The following is an 18,419-nucleotide window of genomic DNA, read 5'->3' as shown; positions in this document are numbered from 1 at the left end:
AAAGACAGCTTGCACAAGGTGTCCTGCACCAGTGTGGAAGGAGAAGCATTTTGGTCTGTAAATGCCAGTAATTTACAGTGTTGAATCCTAGTATGTCTGAGGAAAGAGCTAAGAACCAGTCCAAACCCCTCCAAATGTTGCCTAATGCAGAGCTCACCCTGTGCACCTCTTCTTGGAGGACCTACTGCCTTGTCTCCTAGTCCAGCTGCACTTCAGTCCAAAGTCCAGCTCTCCAGAGCACCACCAGGAAAGTGCTTTATGGAAAACCATCTATCCACAGTGTTTGTGCACACAGCCCTTGCTAAAGTTGCAGCAAAACTGGGCCTAAATTTTTACTACAGTAAGAACCAAACCCAGACTGTTTGATTCAAGATGCACAGGAGAAAAACACACAGGGGAAAAAGAATTAATCTTACTTTGTCTACATAGTGCTTTACTTTGCAGTGTGGTACCAACCGCACAGAGGGAGCCAGGAGCCTCAGTTGATAAGAACTGGCACAGCTCTACTGATTTCCAGTGAAGCCAAGCCAATGTAAAGACAGCTGCAGACTGGGTCCAAAATATGAAGCCACAAAAAAGGTTCCTTTAAATTATTGAAGATACGCTTGACTCCTGGCTCCCATGACTGCTTTTACAGCTCACTCTTCATTCAAAGCATCATCACCCACCAATCAAGCAGGACTATTTTCCTTTTCAATTGGACTTTGACTCAACAGCAAATTTAATTAACTGACCTAATGGACTAGAGCTGTGGATTGAGAAAAAGTCAGAAATACAAAACAACTCCCACAAAACACACAACAGAAAAACCCATCACTGCAGCCAGAAAAACCCCAACCCCCAAGTGAAAGCAAAAACCTAGAAAAGAAAAATGTGCCTCGTTCTCCTGCTTTTTGGAGATGCAGAGTAATAAAAAGATCCTCACATTGCGAGGTACAGCTTCTCCATGGGGGCAACCATTTGCTCTTTATTGTCTTTTAACAGAAGATCCCAAAGCCCTTTACAAACTTTTATGCTGTGCAATACCCTAACATGCCAAGAAGGCAGCTATATGGGGAATACCACCATCCCCAGCCCAGAGTTTCAGCCAAGCTGCATGCTAATACTCATTTTATTTAAACCTCATAGATGCACACAAGAAGAAACTGGTGCTGCACTCCCTGTTGGAGTTAGGCTTCCACCAACATCCAGAGCACCTCCATCACTTAGGTGAACACTAAACGTGGCTCAGCATCTTCACCACCACCATGTCCCCTGAACTATCTCACTCTTGTGACACACAGAGTGCCAATTCAGAAAGGTCCTCACAGCAAGACGAGCTCTTGGCTTCTTTAACAATGGGAGGCAGTGCAGACACTGAACCAGAAGACTGTACGCACACAACAGCATGACCAACACCTCTGGTTCCAGCTATATACTGGCTGCACAAACCATGTATATCAAACAACAGAGTCCCAACCACAGCAAAAGCGGCAATGCCTGCAGTGCTATGCCCAAGCCACTCATCACCCTTCAGTCTGACAGTAGCCATGAGAACCTGGCACTGCTGCTCCTCCAAGCTCTGCATGCTCCTTCCCAGCTTTGAAGCGCTGGTGACATTTCTGGCCTGGGATTATTTATTGCAACATTCAAAGTGAGCAACGCATCACTTAGAAAGTGAAGCACCACTTAAAAGGAACACTACTGAAATCTGACTGCATTATGTGTGATTAGAAATCAGATAACTACCCACTGGCTTGCTTGAGAATACATCCACCTGCACAGAAAAAAATAATCAGGCATCCACTCATTAATGCTAAACTCCATCAGCCAGGGTGAGGAGCAGCGTATTCCCCTCACCCTTCTGCCTATATAGAGCTGCTACTCCGTTTGCCTTTTCTTCTTCTATTAGGAAAAGGGGGGAACAAAGAAAAGCATATTTTACAGCAGTCACAAGATCACCTAGATGGAAGCTTCCAAGAACAAATTCATCATAGCATATGCAAGGTACAGGCAGGGTGACATGCATGCAAAGCAGTGATTAATTATAGACTTTTAGTTGAGGAAATTTTTGAGCATGCAGGGTAACATTTAAATTGCTCATCAGCATCTCTTTTGTTATAACATGTTTGGAAACAAACTAATTGGTTGGAATTAGGCTCCTTGTACCAGCTTTGACACCTGTATCAGCCACGTAAGAAATAAAATGAAAAAACACCTCAAAATGTATTCCTTCCGATGCAGATTTCTATCTGTTCCTCAAAAGATGGCGAGTAATGGGTGGAAAGTTGCCAAAAAACATGTTTGTGAACCATGGGAACCCAGTGTGGCAGAAAAGCTGGGTTCCATTGCCCAATCCCTCTGTTCTTCCAGAGGACAAGAGGGTCTAATCCTAGTCCTGACAGTGCCCAAGCTCCACAGCACACACAGCCTGAGTGAAGCCGTGGCATGGGAGAGAAACCCACTGCTTCTTACGGGTCCCTGCAGCCCTGCCCATGAGCTCCATGCCGTGGAACAGCAAACAAGGCCATTGCCATGGTGGGTCTATGGCCCCAGTTCAGCCCCAGCACTGCTGCCCAGCCTGCAAGTGAGAGCACAGCCAGAGACTCATTGCTGTGCTCTGCTCCTCCTGCTCTGAGCAGCACAGCAGTTGCCAACTTTACTGACTGTGTTCATGCCCAGAGAACAAAAATAGGAGATTCAGAAATTGCATAAAAATAAGAATTCCTGTCCCAGCCAAACATGCCCAGTGCTGACAGAGCTTTCGAGTGAGGTTAGCTCTAGGACTCCTCCTGGCCCACAGCCTGTGTGGTCTGTCTCTTGGTCTTTCTCAGCTGTGCCATTCAGGGCTTGACACTAAGTTCCAGTCCTTTAAACAAAGGCATGAACAAACCTGTTTACAGAACAGGTAATGCCAGTGTCAAACACCTGTAGCTGCATCACCTCACCAGCAAATTACGTCAAGTACCAGCAGTTATCTTTGCCTGCGTCTGGATTGTTCAATATTTCCCTCTCATTCTTCCAGTATTTTACTTTATGCCAAGCTCATTGCCACTCAGAAGTGCAGTCAGCGCCTCCTCCTCCTCCTCTGCACAAAATCATTCCAAATGGCACCAACTAAGCACAGGATGATAAGGTGTGCTCCCAGCCAGCTCCAGCCATGAGGTGGCAATGCCGGGACCATCTTCTGCAGAGGACAGGGTGCTAATGAAACTTCCCTGGAGACCCCACCGACTGTCACCTCTTGCAGGGTGGCTACTGGGACAGACACCATCCTGCACAGGTTCATCTGAACACCCACAGCTGCTTCTTTGTTGATGCTGGAGGTAAGCACAACCATGCCAAGCCGGTAACACCACCACCACATTTACCTGTGAACACTAGGCTGGCATTTTCCAGTTCTTCCTGTGGAACCTTGAAGCTGAAGGACTCATTGTAGAAGGGATCTATTGTCCCCCGCATGCAGGAGGTCTTCTTGGTTTTTGTGAGTTTTAATCCATGAACAAGCTGAATTTTCACAAAGGGATCTGGCAAAAAACAAAGCACAAGGTCTGCTTTATGGGCATCCTGAGTCAGCACCCCAGTCTGTGAAGGCTGGGCACCATGGGGACGGACCGTGCTGGAAAACAGCACTTGGAAATGACTGGGACTTGTACCACTGCGCTGCTCCCAGGGATTTGCAGTGGAGACAAAAGTCAGGCAGGTGGATTAAAACTGCTCCTTGCCAAAGCCACAATTAATGGCAGCCTTGACAGAGGCTCAGCGGACTGTTCACTTTGGAAAATGCCAGTGTTCTGGCAGCAGCGGCAGCTGGGGCAGGGAACATGGGAAGAATACCTGAGGACATGCATGAAGCAGTTACCAGCCAGCACGCTCAGCAGGGAGCCAAGCATGGGCACTGGAAAAGCCTCACAGCATCCACAAAGCAGCTAGATATCATAAATGAAACCACTGCAACATTAATAGTCAGGCAGCACGCAGCATCTGCAAAGCACAGCACAGCCACAAATGGGCTGCCTCACAGAACCCATCACAGGGGTAATTTAGAGCTCCTGGTTCCTCACCTCACCCTGGTTCAGAGATTTTAACTTAAATATGGCAAAGGTATTCACACCCTCCATTTTATGTCAGGGTTCCAAATACTTTCATTATTGTTGGCTATATATACCAAATTAATATCTGGAGCCTTATATTAATAGGAACTGAGCTTCTGAATCCCCCTGGATCCCCCACAAACTGCAGCCTCACCACAGCTCTCCTGTAAAGGCACATATAATCTGCCCATGAGTAATGTGAGAAATGTACTGCCCTTTACCTGAACCTTGGCTCATGTCTGTCTGAAGAAGCTGTTTTGCTCTAATGATGTCCACATTCAGTCTTCCTGCACTGGGTAGGTAGTTCAGTGACAACAGCAGCTCTCCCAGCTCCACTTCATTCTGCAGGAAAAAGGGAACATGGAAATTCAGAACAGAGCTTGGAGGGGAAGGGAGAAGCAGGAAGAGAAGTTAAATAAATCCTGTTTATCTAAGTGCCTGAAAATCAAATTTCAGTTACGCTCTAAACTGCAGCCAACAACCATCTGGTGGTACCTCATGCTGAGCAGAAACAAGAAAGAATACTATCCCCAGGTGAAGATCGTTCTTTAATTGCTGATCCTTCACCAGCTTTTCAGCAGCCATGCAAAGAGGACCTATAAGGAGGAATGAATGTAAGGTCAGTCGCTTGCCTTCTTGGGGAAGACATCCTTTTCCCTTACCAGCCCCCAGGGACCACACCAGCCACTTGGGAAGTCCAGGCATGAGACAGTTAATGCATCCCTGGGCCACAGGAAGGTAATTCAGAGGAAACATCCCCTTGGCATCCAGCCCATTCTATCCAGGCCGTGGCACAGCTTAACTGTGCCCTTGCTGTTCATCAGTCTGCACCAGACATAGCCTCACATCGAATAGCTGCTCAGCCAGTATTTCTTTTCCCTTTACTTAATGATGCTTAAAACTATTAATTTAAAAAAAAAAAAAAAACACCAACAAAAAAAAGAGCTGGAGCACTGACATCACTGCTCCTCAGACATGACAGCTTAAAGTGACCTCTCCTCCCCTAGCACGACCTGGCTCCGAGATGCTGTTACTCTCAGATGCAAAATCCAGACACTGAAACAGCTCTGGAGACTGAAGACACACCAGCCAGCCCAGGCAGTTCACCAATCCATCTGCCTTGTCTCAGGTCCATGTCAGAGTGCAGAGCTGGTTCTTCATCCCAAATAGCCAAACAGTTCCAAAACCAAGTTACAGCCATTCCCAAATGGAAAAGGAGCTGCAGTGGTATTGCAATTGCAACAAAAGGCTTAAATGTCTTTACTGATGCCCCAAATATTAAATTACAGAAACCCAAAACTAAAGGACTATGTAGACAATAAAGAAAAAAGCTCTGAGACGGAGTCACAGCCTGAACTGACCCAAAGAGCCAGGTTCATCAGCAGATGGGCCAGCACATGCAGTACCCATCCCTGGCAAAGTTACCAACAGCACTGGGGAAACTGAGTGTAGGGCTGCCAGGAAACCCAACCGGCTTACAGCTACTCAGCTGCAAAGGGAAAAGCACAATCTCCACTGAGCACAGATCAACCAGAGGGCTTGGACCAAACCCGAGGAGACACTCAGGGAAAAGCCTCACTCCTCAGGCAGGAGCTGCACAGGATGGCTCCCATTGCCCACACGCCACTCAGCTCCTCACCTAACCAGCCAAGCACTAAAACCGACGTCAGGTAATGGTATTAAAAGTTCTCCCTGAGGCATTTTGTCTCCTCTCCTGTTCCTGTTGACTACTCCCGGGGAAAGCAGCAGGACGTGCGTGGCATGCAGGAGCACTGGCAGGCTGAGGAAGTCCTGCACCCCCGATGCTACATAATACAATTCAATTTAAATCAATATCCTTTTTTTTTGGCTTTCATAGAAAATGTGGCAATAGGCTGCCCAATTTCATATTAAAGGTCACTGCATTTCAGGAGCTAGCAAAGCAACCCCCCTGTGTTTAACCCCACACATTTAATGAGCAAAGGACAAGGGAAGCACCATGTGGGGAGCAAGGCAAAGGCTGCAAGTACAGCAGCATCCTGACTCAGCCCCTGGGTGAAGTGTGGACCCACATCACAGATCCTAAGGCAAACACATGGCCCTCCTCACACACTCCACTGCCCCAGGAGCCAGCCCCAGAGCCAGCCTGGTAGCATCCACCCCAAGCTGCCCCACCTTCTGCCTGACCTTCCCCACAGCCCTTCTTCCCCACAAGGAAAAGCATCTGATTTCTTACCCCAAATGCCTTCTGTCACAGCATCTTCTGATGTGGCAGTATACAACTACACAGCACACATACTCACATTCATCATGTGCATTTTCTTCCATTGCTACAGTACTGCTTCACTGAGAAGGCACCCCTCTTCTGTCCACCTTTGCCAACTCCCATATCACAGTCCTGTTCAATATACGATATTAGAAGTTCTTTCAATCAGAACACCATTCCCCAACACAAACCTGACCCAACATGACTTCTGTGACGTCAAACCATACCTATATACACAGCTGTGCCCAATGGTTGCACAACGTTAGGATCTAAGAAAGCCTGACATTCAAGGTGATTTAAGCATCATCTACCTAATTCAGGCTATCACCTTTGGTTTGATATTCCCCAAACAACTCTTCTCTGATCTTGGCTCTGTGGCTGGAACTGCCTGAAGACACATTTATCACCAAAAACAGTTGGCAACTTCTAAATCTATTACCAGGACAGTAACAAAGCACCACAGTGCCCACAGCAGGATCCAGCTGAGGTACCCCTCAAACTCATTCTTTATAACATATCAACAACGTATCCAGTCCTACTTCCACTTGCATTAACTGCTGTGTCGGGTTCCATGCAGTGTTTAATTCCTAGAAATTCAGGTACATTTGGACAGCACGAATTAGGAAACTAATTAGTGACGTTATTACCTGCTGAGAGGAGACAATCAAACAGCTCCTGTTGCAAATACCAAGTTTCTGGCACAGGCAGGAGGCCGGCTGGCACTGGGTAGGGATGCAGGACCTTTCAAGTCACCTCAAGCTTAGAGTGCTGAAAATCCACATTAAGATTTGGGGTAATAACTCCATTCATCCATTGTTGGAGCCTGTTGATCTTATCCAAGACCTGCAGGAACTAAGGGACTTCCTTGGGTCAGGGAGGAATGGTGAAGCCCAGCAAGGGAGGGCAGATCTCCACACTTCCAACATATTTAACATTGGACACATTTAACTCCTGACTGTATTTATGCATGACAATATCAGACTGGGTATGTAACACTCTCTAAAGCACTGCCAGGGAAACCAGGCATCTGCCCCCAAGCAGAACCAAGCCTGACACCCACTTGAACCCTCCCCAGCACTGGGTCACATAACCCCTGCAGAGGTTACTGAAGGAGCCACTATAACATAACTGTCACACTGCTGCCTAACCCACAAGCCTTCCATAGGTAAAGGTAAAGCTAAATCCCTGATTTTCTGTAGGACCTAACCTAACAGGGATATTGGCACCTCTAGAAAACTTTCTGATTATCTGGGCTTAAATTTGAGTAAGGGGAGATATAAAATGCTGTATTCTGTAAGTGTGATCCACTGAAGTCAGAAGATAGACTACCACTAGCTTTAATGAGTCCCAGATCTGGCCTAATTACCTAAATCTCAGTAGCACCTTCCGCCCCTTAGTGCTTTTCAAGCATTCCCAGATTTCTGTTAACTATTTTAAGGGAAGGAACATCCAACCCACAGAGGCCATGGCAGGATGAGTGTGCTCAAAGCCAGCCAGAAAGCAGCAGCTCCATTGTAGGGTGAGCACCAGCAGTGTTTGCAGCAGTAACAAAAGGTGTTTTCAGAAGGAAACCCAGATCCCTGGATAGCTCCCTCCCAGAACAAGTGACTCAGCCTTTTCAAGGCACTTAACCCAAGCACTGAACTGCCTTTGCTCTTTTGAAGGCATTATTTCTAGTTTAACTGGAAGGATTTAGGAAACATGCTTCAAATCCTGCCACAGTGCCTGAGGGGACATCAGGCACTCAAGAAAACGAATTGGTGGCCAGCAGTCACCACATATGCCTCCCCAGCATGTCAGACCAGCACTGCTTCCACTGCACCACACTAGCTAGCTTTCTCCTGTTCTTTGGTTACCTGCCACCATTAGCAAGGAATTAACATGTTGCTCCAAGAAGCACAAGGTACAAGGCCTCCTTAGGTTTTAGAGCTTCATTCTTTCCCCAGCAAGCTCATGCCGTGGCATACTTATGCTGATGTGACAGTCTTGCTCATAAGACATGCTGGTGGCACAGTGTGTGTCAGAGATGAAGATGGAGATGCAGACAGAGCTGCAGCTTAATGGACTGACTGGCACAGCATGCAAAACGTAGGTAACTGGAGCGCACAGTTGGATCCACTGCGAGATGGAGAAACAGGACTCGATAGGTCAGGCAGGAGACTCGGCTCAGGGAGGAATGAATGGCCACAGAGGTCTTGAGTGGCTCGTGGGGCCATAGGAGCTGACCAGAGAGCCTCTCCAGCTCACTTGCACCTTGGAAACACTCTGTGTTGCCATAACCATGGACTCCCATGCCCATCACCTTGTTCAGAGGTGTCTTTACCGGTGTTAAGACACATCTTGCTGGGGACCACAGGCATAGAAGCATGGCTCCTGTTTTGTCACACACTGCAGCATCCCCAACCTCAGACTCACGTAGAGGCTGAGCTGAGAAGAGGGATGCAAGTTCATACACAAGAGGTGTCATCAGCACCTTGTTCACTATAGGGAAAGGAAGTGCCTGAATTTTACTTTTCCTAGGTCTTTTCACCAGGAAACTAAAATGCTGTTGGTTTTGCTTTGAATATTTTGTTCATAGAACACAGCTGCAGAGGTGCCCCTCAGGCACCACGGTGCAAAGGCATCATTTTAGTTGCCATTATCATGCTGATGATGTGCTGATTTGTGCCGAGATCCCAGATGACCCTGAAAAAGCAATTTCCTGTTTGATGAGGTGCCGGAGTGACACCAAGTCGGGGACATCCGAGACCCTCCTGAAGCTCTGATTTACATTTCACTCCTGGCTGTTCCTCTCCGCAGTTGTGTTACAGAGCCAGACGTTTGGATTTGCAGCCTCGGGCTCGCGTGTGATCCAGAACCTTCTGCAGTTACTGACTGGGTGGAACCAGACACCCATAAGCAATCTATTTTTCTTTTTTGACATCTCTGAAACACAAAGAGGCCACCTCCAGGGAAGAGGAGTTTATAATTAGGGCCATTTGCACACCTGGTTTGGACCAGGGCAATTCTTTCCTCATAGCCCCCCCTCAGACTGTTGGCTGTGCATTGTTACAACACCAGCACAATTCTGCAGCTAAATTCTGTTCCCGACGGGAACCAGAGCACATTACATCAGCACAGACATCTATGCAATGCTCCTAATGAAGTTTCAGATTGATTTTCCTCCTCAAGGTTATCTGTGACGGTACCTCCAGGCACATTAGAAAACTGATGTTTACAACAGTTTGCTCCAACAGGCTTTCTACAGCATCCTGCAACACACAGCAATCATTTCAGGAAGGCCAAGCTATTAAGGACCAGAACCTGAAAACAAATACGTACTGACCAATGGCTAAGAACAGTGTTACTTGTGTAACAGAAGCTGGCTATATGCATGATGAGAAGAGTCACAAAATCCCTTCTAAAGCCTAACTGGCTTTGCATCAGTTTTGACAGCCATGAGAAAACCTCTCCTGTGCAAAAACATCTGGGAAGAAGATGTTGCATGGAGAGGCCCAGCCCACAGGCCCCACCTCTGGGCAGCTCCTCCACAAAATACACCCCACAGCATCCCAGCCTTACACAGAAAGGGCAAAGAGTGAACAGCACAGAGGGGAAGGGATGAGGTGACTGGGTCAACAGCTGGAAGCAGAAGAGACAGATAAGAATGAAGAGAAAATAATCTAGAAGCATTTCTTATGCTGGAGCACTGGAAAATGAAAGGGGGGGGAAATAACACAAACAAATCTGGGGAATAAAAAACACACAGAGAAGGAAAGATGGCAGAATATCATAAACTAAAACATGACAACAAACCACAGGTTAGGAGCTAAAAATGTCATCATGACAGGCAAGTGTCTATCACAGCATCCCATCACAGTTCCCTCAACTCCAGTGACCTGCAGGGGGGTGGCATCACACCTCCAGCCAAGCTTCGCTCAGAACATCTCTCCTGCCTGACACAGGCAATCTGCCAGGTTGATTTTAATATCCTGTTAATGAGTGAGCATAGCCCTAAGTACCCAATCCGCATGCGCCATCAATGATTATGCATTATTCCTTTAATTAAGCAGCCACTGAGCTTTGGGGCAAGACAAAAAAAAAAGAAAAAAGGAAAAAGTAAGAAAAGGAAAAATCCCTGACACCGTTCACTTTCATGTTTCATTTCCCATATTTAACCGTCATGAACATGCACCCCCATTGCACTCTGGCACACACAGACTTGAGTCAACTGTTGTGCCAATTCTCCGAACCAAATCTCTGCATGACCAATGCTTTATGCCTGTATGAGAGATGAGTGCAGGCACTATTTTCAATAATATACCATGCTACCAAACACAGGGCATCATCCATGTTCCCCAAGGATGGCTCCTTCTCAGGGCTGCAATGCCCAACGAACCAGGGTGCTAAGAACAAACCTGGTACACGCACAGCTGGAGGCCTCCAAGCCCATGCCATAACCACCTGACTGCATGGCAGAACTAACGTAGCACCCAAGAGGAATGCACCAAAATGAGTCAGTACCTGAATTTCAAACTCATTTCCCCCTTTTCCTTCCCAAACATGGCACGGTGAGAACAGCGCAGTACTTGCTGTAGGCTTATCCTGAGATGGGAATCTACTATTGCAGAGAGCTGCCACAGCAAAGCCACTCCATTTGTGGAGCACATATCACACTTTGAATGTAAAAAGCAAAGAGCTCATTCTAGTGCATTCATAGTACAAAGTCAAAAAAGCAAGTCCAATACATAATCCCTCTACTACAAAAATGGCTTAATTTGAGAGGAGAAGGAATTTTTACGCTATTTTGTCTCCATGACCAGGCAATTGTTTTTTCTTTTCTGGAATTATCTCCAAGCTCTCATTACTGCTGGTATACAGCGTTTATTCCTGCCTACTCAAATCTGCCAAAAGAGAAATGAATCATATGTCAATAAAACTTGGGGTCCTAAGCACGTGTTTCAGAATCAATCTGAACGGTGAAATAAGCAAATATGAGCCCAGCTACAGCAAGGCCTGCCAGCTTCATTCATGGTAATTAAGCAAAGCCACACATGTTTAAGGGGATATTTAAGGAGAGCAGAGTGTTCCTATGGGGACTGGACTCAAGAGCTACTTCAGGAGCTGCTCCTACTGTGCTTTGGAAACATATTAATTATCCTGCAAGAAAAAGCCTCCCAGAACTACTAAGGATAAAGGATTTGGCAATACCTGCACTGACATTTTCCACAAGGAATAAGTCCTTCTGCTTAGTTACTGGCTCTGATGATACACTGGACAGCAGCTCGCCTGTGCCTCCACTTTGGACTCAATCCCCCATGTGCTCAACAAATGAGCCAAATTAAAAAGCACTTATGTACAGGTGCAATCTTTCGCCTGAAGCTTACATCAAGTGGTTTATTGCACTGGTTCCCAAGGCTGAGAGGACAGCATGATGCTCACCCATACTGGGTTCTCTGACAACCCCTTTAGGCACTGGATGCTGCTGTGAGATCTCCCTGGAGCCTTCTTTTATCCAAGCTGAATAGCCTCAAGTCTCTCAGCCTTTCTTCTTCATAGGAGAGGTCCTTCAGCCCTCTAAGCATCTTCCTCCGATTCATCTTATCCTGGTCCAGCTCTTAGTGGAGTCAATGGAGCTGCTGGCTGCAGAAGCTGGACCATGCCTCAGACTGGGAGAAATCCACCCAGAGCTGTCAACACTGCAGGCTTCCCCACCTTTTTTAGCAGGACTCACTTGTGCTGGCACAGTCCTGTGCTGAGGCTGTGTCCCAGCTCTGGGCTTGATGGGGCTCAGCGTGATGGTGGGACAAGGACTCAGCACCTGACTTTATCAGCACACGCTATGGCAATGGCTTCCAGCTGGATACAGCAAGTGCAAACAGATGTTCACCCTGGGTGATACCATTTAGGCCACTTTCTCTGCTCTTCCACAAACCTTGCCCCATCCCACTCCCACCTGTATAAAGAGAAAACCTTCTCCATAGCTCCTGCCATCTGGATTCACTTTCCTCCACGTCTCCAGCTCGTGACATTTCTGTCTATATATGCCAGAAAAAAAAACCCACATATTTTGTGTCTTTCATCTTTACATACCACGTCTGTGGCTGTCTATTTTTCTCTCCCTCCTGTTACTGGTTTTCCAAGCACCTGCTTCAGGATTGTCTCCAGCACGATCCTTATTGCTGGGGGGATGCTGCTGCCAGCTGCTGCTCCATGTCAGAGCCCAGGGCAGCCAACCCAGCCTGGCAAATTTTCATCAACTAATGATCAGAGCTGCAGCACATCGGCTTCATGTGGCTCTCCAGAGTCTGAGGACACCTTCTGCAAAATAAAATGCTATTGCACAGAGACTTTTTTTGTCCCTGTCTACCGTGAGCTCAGAGCACAAAGCACACTTCAACAGACTCCACTTCAATCCAGCAAGAAACTAATAAAGGTTGTCTGTCCCTCAAATCATCAAGCAAAAAGAAGTATAAAAATATTGTCAGTATGTCAAGCCTATCATTCTGCAGACAGAATCTTTCAACCAGCAGTCAAAAACACCTCACAAATTTCTAGCTCAAGCATCACTGTTATTGAAAGACATTCCAAAGCAGGTTTGTTCAAAGGTCTAAGCTTTATTGTTTTACTTCTTTCCAGGCTCTATTTTTAACCCTCTGATCAATTAATTTAACTTTAACCAACTAAAATAAAATATGTCTTATTCATTGAACTTTAAATATCTTATCATTGAGGAAACATGGGAAGACTATACCAAACATCCTTTCTGGTTGTCCTAGTAAAAGCATTGCTGTTCCCTTTGCAGTTGCAGTCTGCCAGCCGAGGTAAAAGAACAAGGAAGTATGAAAAGACCAAAACAAGGTACTGTACTAACCAAGGTGCAGAGGACCTTTCTGCTTAATTTTTTTTCCATATGATAGCAAGCAGATAAATGCAAAAGGTGTGTAAGGTTACGCCTGCCCATCCAAATTGAGTTTTATCTTTGTCTCCTTCCTTTTATAAATATCAGAAATGCATAAATTTATCTTGAATCCCGGTGAAGCAGACAGCACTGCTGAAAACAGCAGCAGCTTTCAATGAAACTTTGGGGAGGGAGAGAGGAAGGGCTGGTTCAGAGCCTGGCACACAACGGCAGATATGATCTTGTCTAACCAGGGTCTGTATTAGCTGTGGAATGAGTCCACGTTACTAACAGAGAGATACATTACACACAGAAGTATCTATCACGCAAAAGCAGGGGGAGCAGGGCGGAGCAAGGCTGCATGGTGTGAACCACGGGAGGATAACGGGATGCAACAAGGAGAGCTCTCTGATCAGATACACAACGCAGAGCCCATGACAAACTGCTAACACACAAAAAAGGTGTGTGTGTGTGTGTGTGTATATATATGTATAAATTATTGCAGGCATTTTTAAGTAAACATTTGACGGAAGGTTCGGGCAGCAAAGGCAGCCCAGGAATATCTGTCTTTGTTCGTTCCCCTTATGAACAGCCTTGTAACACAGCCATGCCCTCACCCCCCCCCGCCACTCTAGTGAGCAAAGCAGATCCAAAGACACAAAGACATGTCCTACATAAAGCTGTGCTCAGGGACCCCATGATTTTGACTTGTGCACAGCATTCAAAACTTATCCTTTTTGCCTGAATATTGTTCAGGCTAATCCCACAATGCTCCTAATTCTGTTACAGTGAATTTAGTTAGCTCTCTTGCAGTTATCAGGGGTCTTGATCTTCTTCCCCTTGTACCCTGCAGAAAGTCTGAGCAAGAAGTAAAAGCACTCCCAGCCCCTCTGCACACAGAGAAGGGGCAAAGCAGAGTCAAAGACCCGTTTGGTTTCACATATAAACACCATTCAGTGGATTTTACTCATACAAGTGTCTCATCACAAGTTCCCACTCCAAATCAGACTCTCAGACCCACACTGTACATCAGCAGCGAAGCCAACGATTTACTGTTAATCTTGTCTAATATCTCTTGCTATGCCATCATCCTGTGAACACATAAAAATCAAAGAAAATGTGAACCGTCCAAGTTCACAGAGAGGTTTGATTCAGCAAAGGCTCTAAAACATAGAAATTGCAATCCCAGAGCTGGCAAGGAATAGGAAGAGACAACCCTCTCATACCAATTTTGAGATACTGCTCATGCTATGCTCTTAGCTCCCTCCTCCTATGGGGTCCTGTGCCTCTAGCTACATGAGGGATACTGCTGGTAGCAAATCTGGTGGCTAACTGCCATTCCTGGCTGCAAAGCTCAGACCTTCTGATTGAACAACTCTTTTCCTAGCTGGGAAGGAGGTGCCACTGATCAAGGCCCTTTCCTGAGAGCAGATATGTAAGCACGCAGACCCTCTCCATCTTCTCCTCCCATCAAAGGGTTGAATCTAGTCCAAGACACACACTCAAACTTTCATGCACGCAATGTGTCACGTACATTAGAGAAAATCCATGGCAAGTTTATTTCCTTCAGGGACATGATGACAACAAATCTAACACTACTTTGCAATCTTTTGCTTATGCGTTATACCAAAAAGTCTGTGGAGATTCGGACTTTACCGAATCAAATCATTAGCAAACTGGCATGTCCCCAAAGCACAGTCACGCTACCCACCACAGGGGTGACCCAGATGGGACAGTGTCACTGCAGTGTTTGGGAACGGATGCAGGTCACTGCAGTGTCAAGGAAGATCGTCTAAAAGGTGCAGACTTCCAAAGCAGTCTTGAGTCATTATCATTAAAGCTGACACAGGATCATGTCACCTCCTCTGAATATGGAAGCCATCTCCTCTACCTCATAGTTTTAGTTATGAGACCAGTTAGAGGCCCACACTATTTCAACCCGGCAGATGCTGTATTAACAAGATGGCAATGACTAATTGGAAAGCACGCTACTTGCCAACAAGCAGAGGAACCGCACAAAAAACCAGCAAGAGAATTTCTGTCAATAATCTGATAAATTGTGTTACCTGAGAACTAGGCACAAGGGCTTTCCACCAGTGTCCGCCTTTCACAAGGTCTACATCGCTCAAGGGCATTGACACTTTGCCAATAACACAGTGGCGTGAGAATTTGTCAAAATCCACTACGGTTAAAAGCAGAGTTCTTCTCTGGGCTTCTAAAAAGGGGATTTCAAATGTGTACCTCTCTTCAAACACTGGGTTCTGCGTTTTGCGCTTCACTCCGGTCTGCTTGGAGTTCTTCTGATCAGGAAGAAGGCAGATCTTCACGTAGGGGTTGGAGTGAGCCATGTCTTGCCTTGAGCCATCGTAAGAAATTGGAGGAGGCAGATCTTTAGCCTCAATGACTCGCACTATTAGGTAGTTATGCAACAGATCATACTGCGTGCTAAAATGCAGCATGCCCAGCTGGTACTTTGATAAGATCTCCTCATCTGTCAAGGAGTCCATATCATCGCTATTCGAGTCAAGAGAGTACAGTCTTGGTTCAAATTTTCTAAAATAGTCATCTGGGGTGTAGGTTTTCCGCAGGATTGTTGGCTGAACTATTTCTTTCTTAGCTCCTATTATTCCAAACTCGATAGGTTTAATGTCAATTAACGGAGAACTTGGCCTCCTCGACTCTAAACCTAAAGGAGGGAAACGCAAAAATGCAATTGTTAGAAACTCAGCTGAAGCCATTAAAGGTGCAAGTCAACTTGTGCTTCTTTGGATATAGCTATTGTCTCTGTGCAACACCTTGCACAGCAGGCCTCCCAGTGGGACTTTTCACCGCAATTAGTAGGACCCTTAATTATACTGAAGTCCAAGCCCACCTACACTTTTCCTTCCTTGTCCATTTTCACATGCAATTACCATGCATATGCTTTAGCAAGGAAAACAGAATTAGCCATGTTCCTGCAGAACAGAATGAGATTTTAATCAATGTTCCTTCAACTTGAATTGATTCCCTGCCTAAAAGATGAAAGAACAAACACTACAGTTTGATTTTCTTCCCCACAAGAATTACATTAATGTTGGAAGGACGACCTTACTTGAAATCCGCCTCGTGAGGCTGTAAGTGGACCGTGATGCATCTGAAGACGACCGCCTTCTGTCAGGGGAAACATCCTGCAGAGTGGGAGGCAGCTCACTGATTGTATTATCAGAGTCTCCATCTTTGTCCTCATTTTGGCTGCTTATCCTGTTATAAGAAGAGACCTTTGCGTGATTCAACTCAGTAAAAAGGGTATACAGAATAAAAATGCATCCTGGTATTGTGTCTAATCTCAGGTGCACATCCCTGGATGCTGTGGGGTATCTCCTGATCTATCTGGCAAGCAAAAGGCTGAGCAACTGACTTCAGACCTATGTGAAAAACAGACTCTTTACCTTTCTGCCTGGGTTTCAGAGTTGTATCAGTATTAGTGCACAACACAGGCCACATGGGCAGACCTTGACCAAAAGTATTATCTTTGTCCTTAGAAAAAAAAGAAAGAAAAAACCACAAATCACAAACCCCCAAAAGTAGCTTATTGCTGTAAACTCACAGGTACACTTTGGAAGCACAGATTTCACTAGGAATGAGCCAGCATGGGAAACCACCATGCTCAGACATCTCAAACCTACAACACACCTCTCTCAGTAAAATATTGCTTTGCAGGTATGCCACTAATGTTTCAAAACTCGATCCTATAAATACATTCATTAAGAGCTATTTATTGACATGGGGAGGATGTTGTTTAAGTAACTGGCTGTTTTTTATCCACTTCTATAAACAACAGGTGATTCTCACCAGACAGTAATTTTACTGCCCTGGGAGGAGCAGGGAAGTGGAAGGATCTAAACAACAAAGGGAGCTTTGAAGAGAGTTGTAACATCTTTGAGAAGACTCTACAGAAGACTGGCATTATAAGGAAGTCCATGTGTAATTCCTAATTCAGTTTATTTATATAGATATATATAAAATTATACATATGTAAATATATCAATACGAAGTATAAAGAAAAAATTTATGTGAAAGTAACACCTATTATATATCTTATAACAACATTCTGGTTAAAACCCTCATTGTGTCACAGCCACAGCGGCTCACAAAAGCAGTCAGGACCTCCCAGCCTTGACCGCAAGAAGAGCAAGAGCAACCAGTAACAACTACAGGAGATAAAGTCTCTAACTGCATGTTCAGAGGGGAGCGGCTGCCAACGGAGATGAAATCACTCAGCGGTACATGACGTGTAGTGCATCGTGCAAAATAAACCTTGGCTAATCCATGAGACAGAGCACTCAAAAGAAAATAGCAGCAGATCACAAGGAAAGCATCAGCATGAAATGAGCAAAACAAAGGGGAATACTGTGTGAGTTTTGCTCCTGATTCACCCTTTCTACAAGCATGGCACAGTTGGGTATAAATGAAATAGATTGAATCATTTGCTTTAGTAACCAATGACTGGAGCAGAGCAACAAATATATCCTGCAAAAAGCAGTAAAACTGCAGAAAAGTCATATCCATCCCATCTCCCCACCCCCCATATAAAACAGATTTGAACTGGAAATTCTTCTCCAAACCCACAAAGGTCACAGAAGAATCCATGCCAATCTCACTAATTCAGTCACACAACTTACCCACATGAAAGTCTGTTAATAATGAAAACCAAACCCTATGCTAAGAGGGGCATGCAATATTTGCACAACTCTGCAGCCCATTAAATGCAGTCCAAATCATGTGGTTTGACATATAATCAGTACCTGGAACACAAATAGCTTTTTCACGCCTAAGTGCAGGTCTACACAATCATAGGTAGCATTTGGCTATACTTGTGTTTGAGAAGAAAATGCACAAAACAAGGAGAAGGCAGGGTGAAAAGGAAATCAGGAAGAAAAGCATTAGGGATGTTCTACAATGGGTAAACGTAATAGTGAGTTAATAACATACAGATGACCTTTAGTAAGGAAATTGCTGCTGAGCCACAATAATTTTCCCCAAATAAACTTTGGCTCTGGTTAAAGCAGCTCTGTTTCTGTTTAATCCAACCCTTTGGGAAGAGGAGCTGCATCCTGCCTGCCATTCAGTCTCACAGAGTGTGCACCATTTATCCATTTATCTTTGGGGTTTCTGTAGAATACTCCGTAAGGGGCAGATCCAACACACACGCTCATTCCCAGCCCATTGCTGCAAGGACCAG

At 45.5% G+C, this 18,419-nt stretch overlaps 1 protein-coding gene across 5 annotated transcripts in view; it reads right to left on the bottom strand.

Moving 5' to 3' along the window:
- Positions 1 to 18,419, bottom strand: part of SYT17 (synaptotagmin 17) — a 39,402-nt gene that overhangs the window by 13,020 nt on the left and 7,963 nt on the right. For all 5 annotated transcript variants that reach the window (XM_062634895.1, XM_062634905.1, XM_062634886.1 and 2 more), the window contains 4 exons: positions 16,290 to 16,438; positions 15,265 to 15,884; positions 4,295 to 4,415; positions 3,351 to 3,506 (listed from right to left, as the gene is read on the bottom strand). In XM_062634895.1, coding sequence (XP_062490879.1) covers positions 3,351 to 3,506; positions 4,295 to 4,415; positions 15,265 to 15,884; positions 16,290 to 16,438 — 1,046 coding nt within the window. The remainder of the gene's footprint in view (positions 1 to 3,350; positions 3,507 to 4,294; positions 4,416 to 15,264; positions 15,885 to 16,289; positions 16,439 to 18,419) is intronic.

The sequence above is a fragment of the Pezoporus occidentalis genome, unplaced genomic scaffold (assembly GCF_034315485.1).
Source record: "Pezoporus occidentalis ecotype Australia unplaced genomic scaffold, CSIRO_AGI_Poc_V1 ctg113, whole genome shotgun sequence".
Lineage (NCBI taxonomy): Eukaryota > Metazoa > Chordata > Aves > Psittaciformes > Psittacidae > Pezoporus > Pezoporus occidentalis.
The sequence above is the reverse complement of the archived record's forward strand: the minus strand, read 5'-3'. Positions and strand labels throughout refer to the sequence as shown.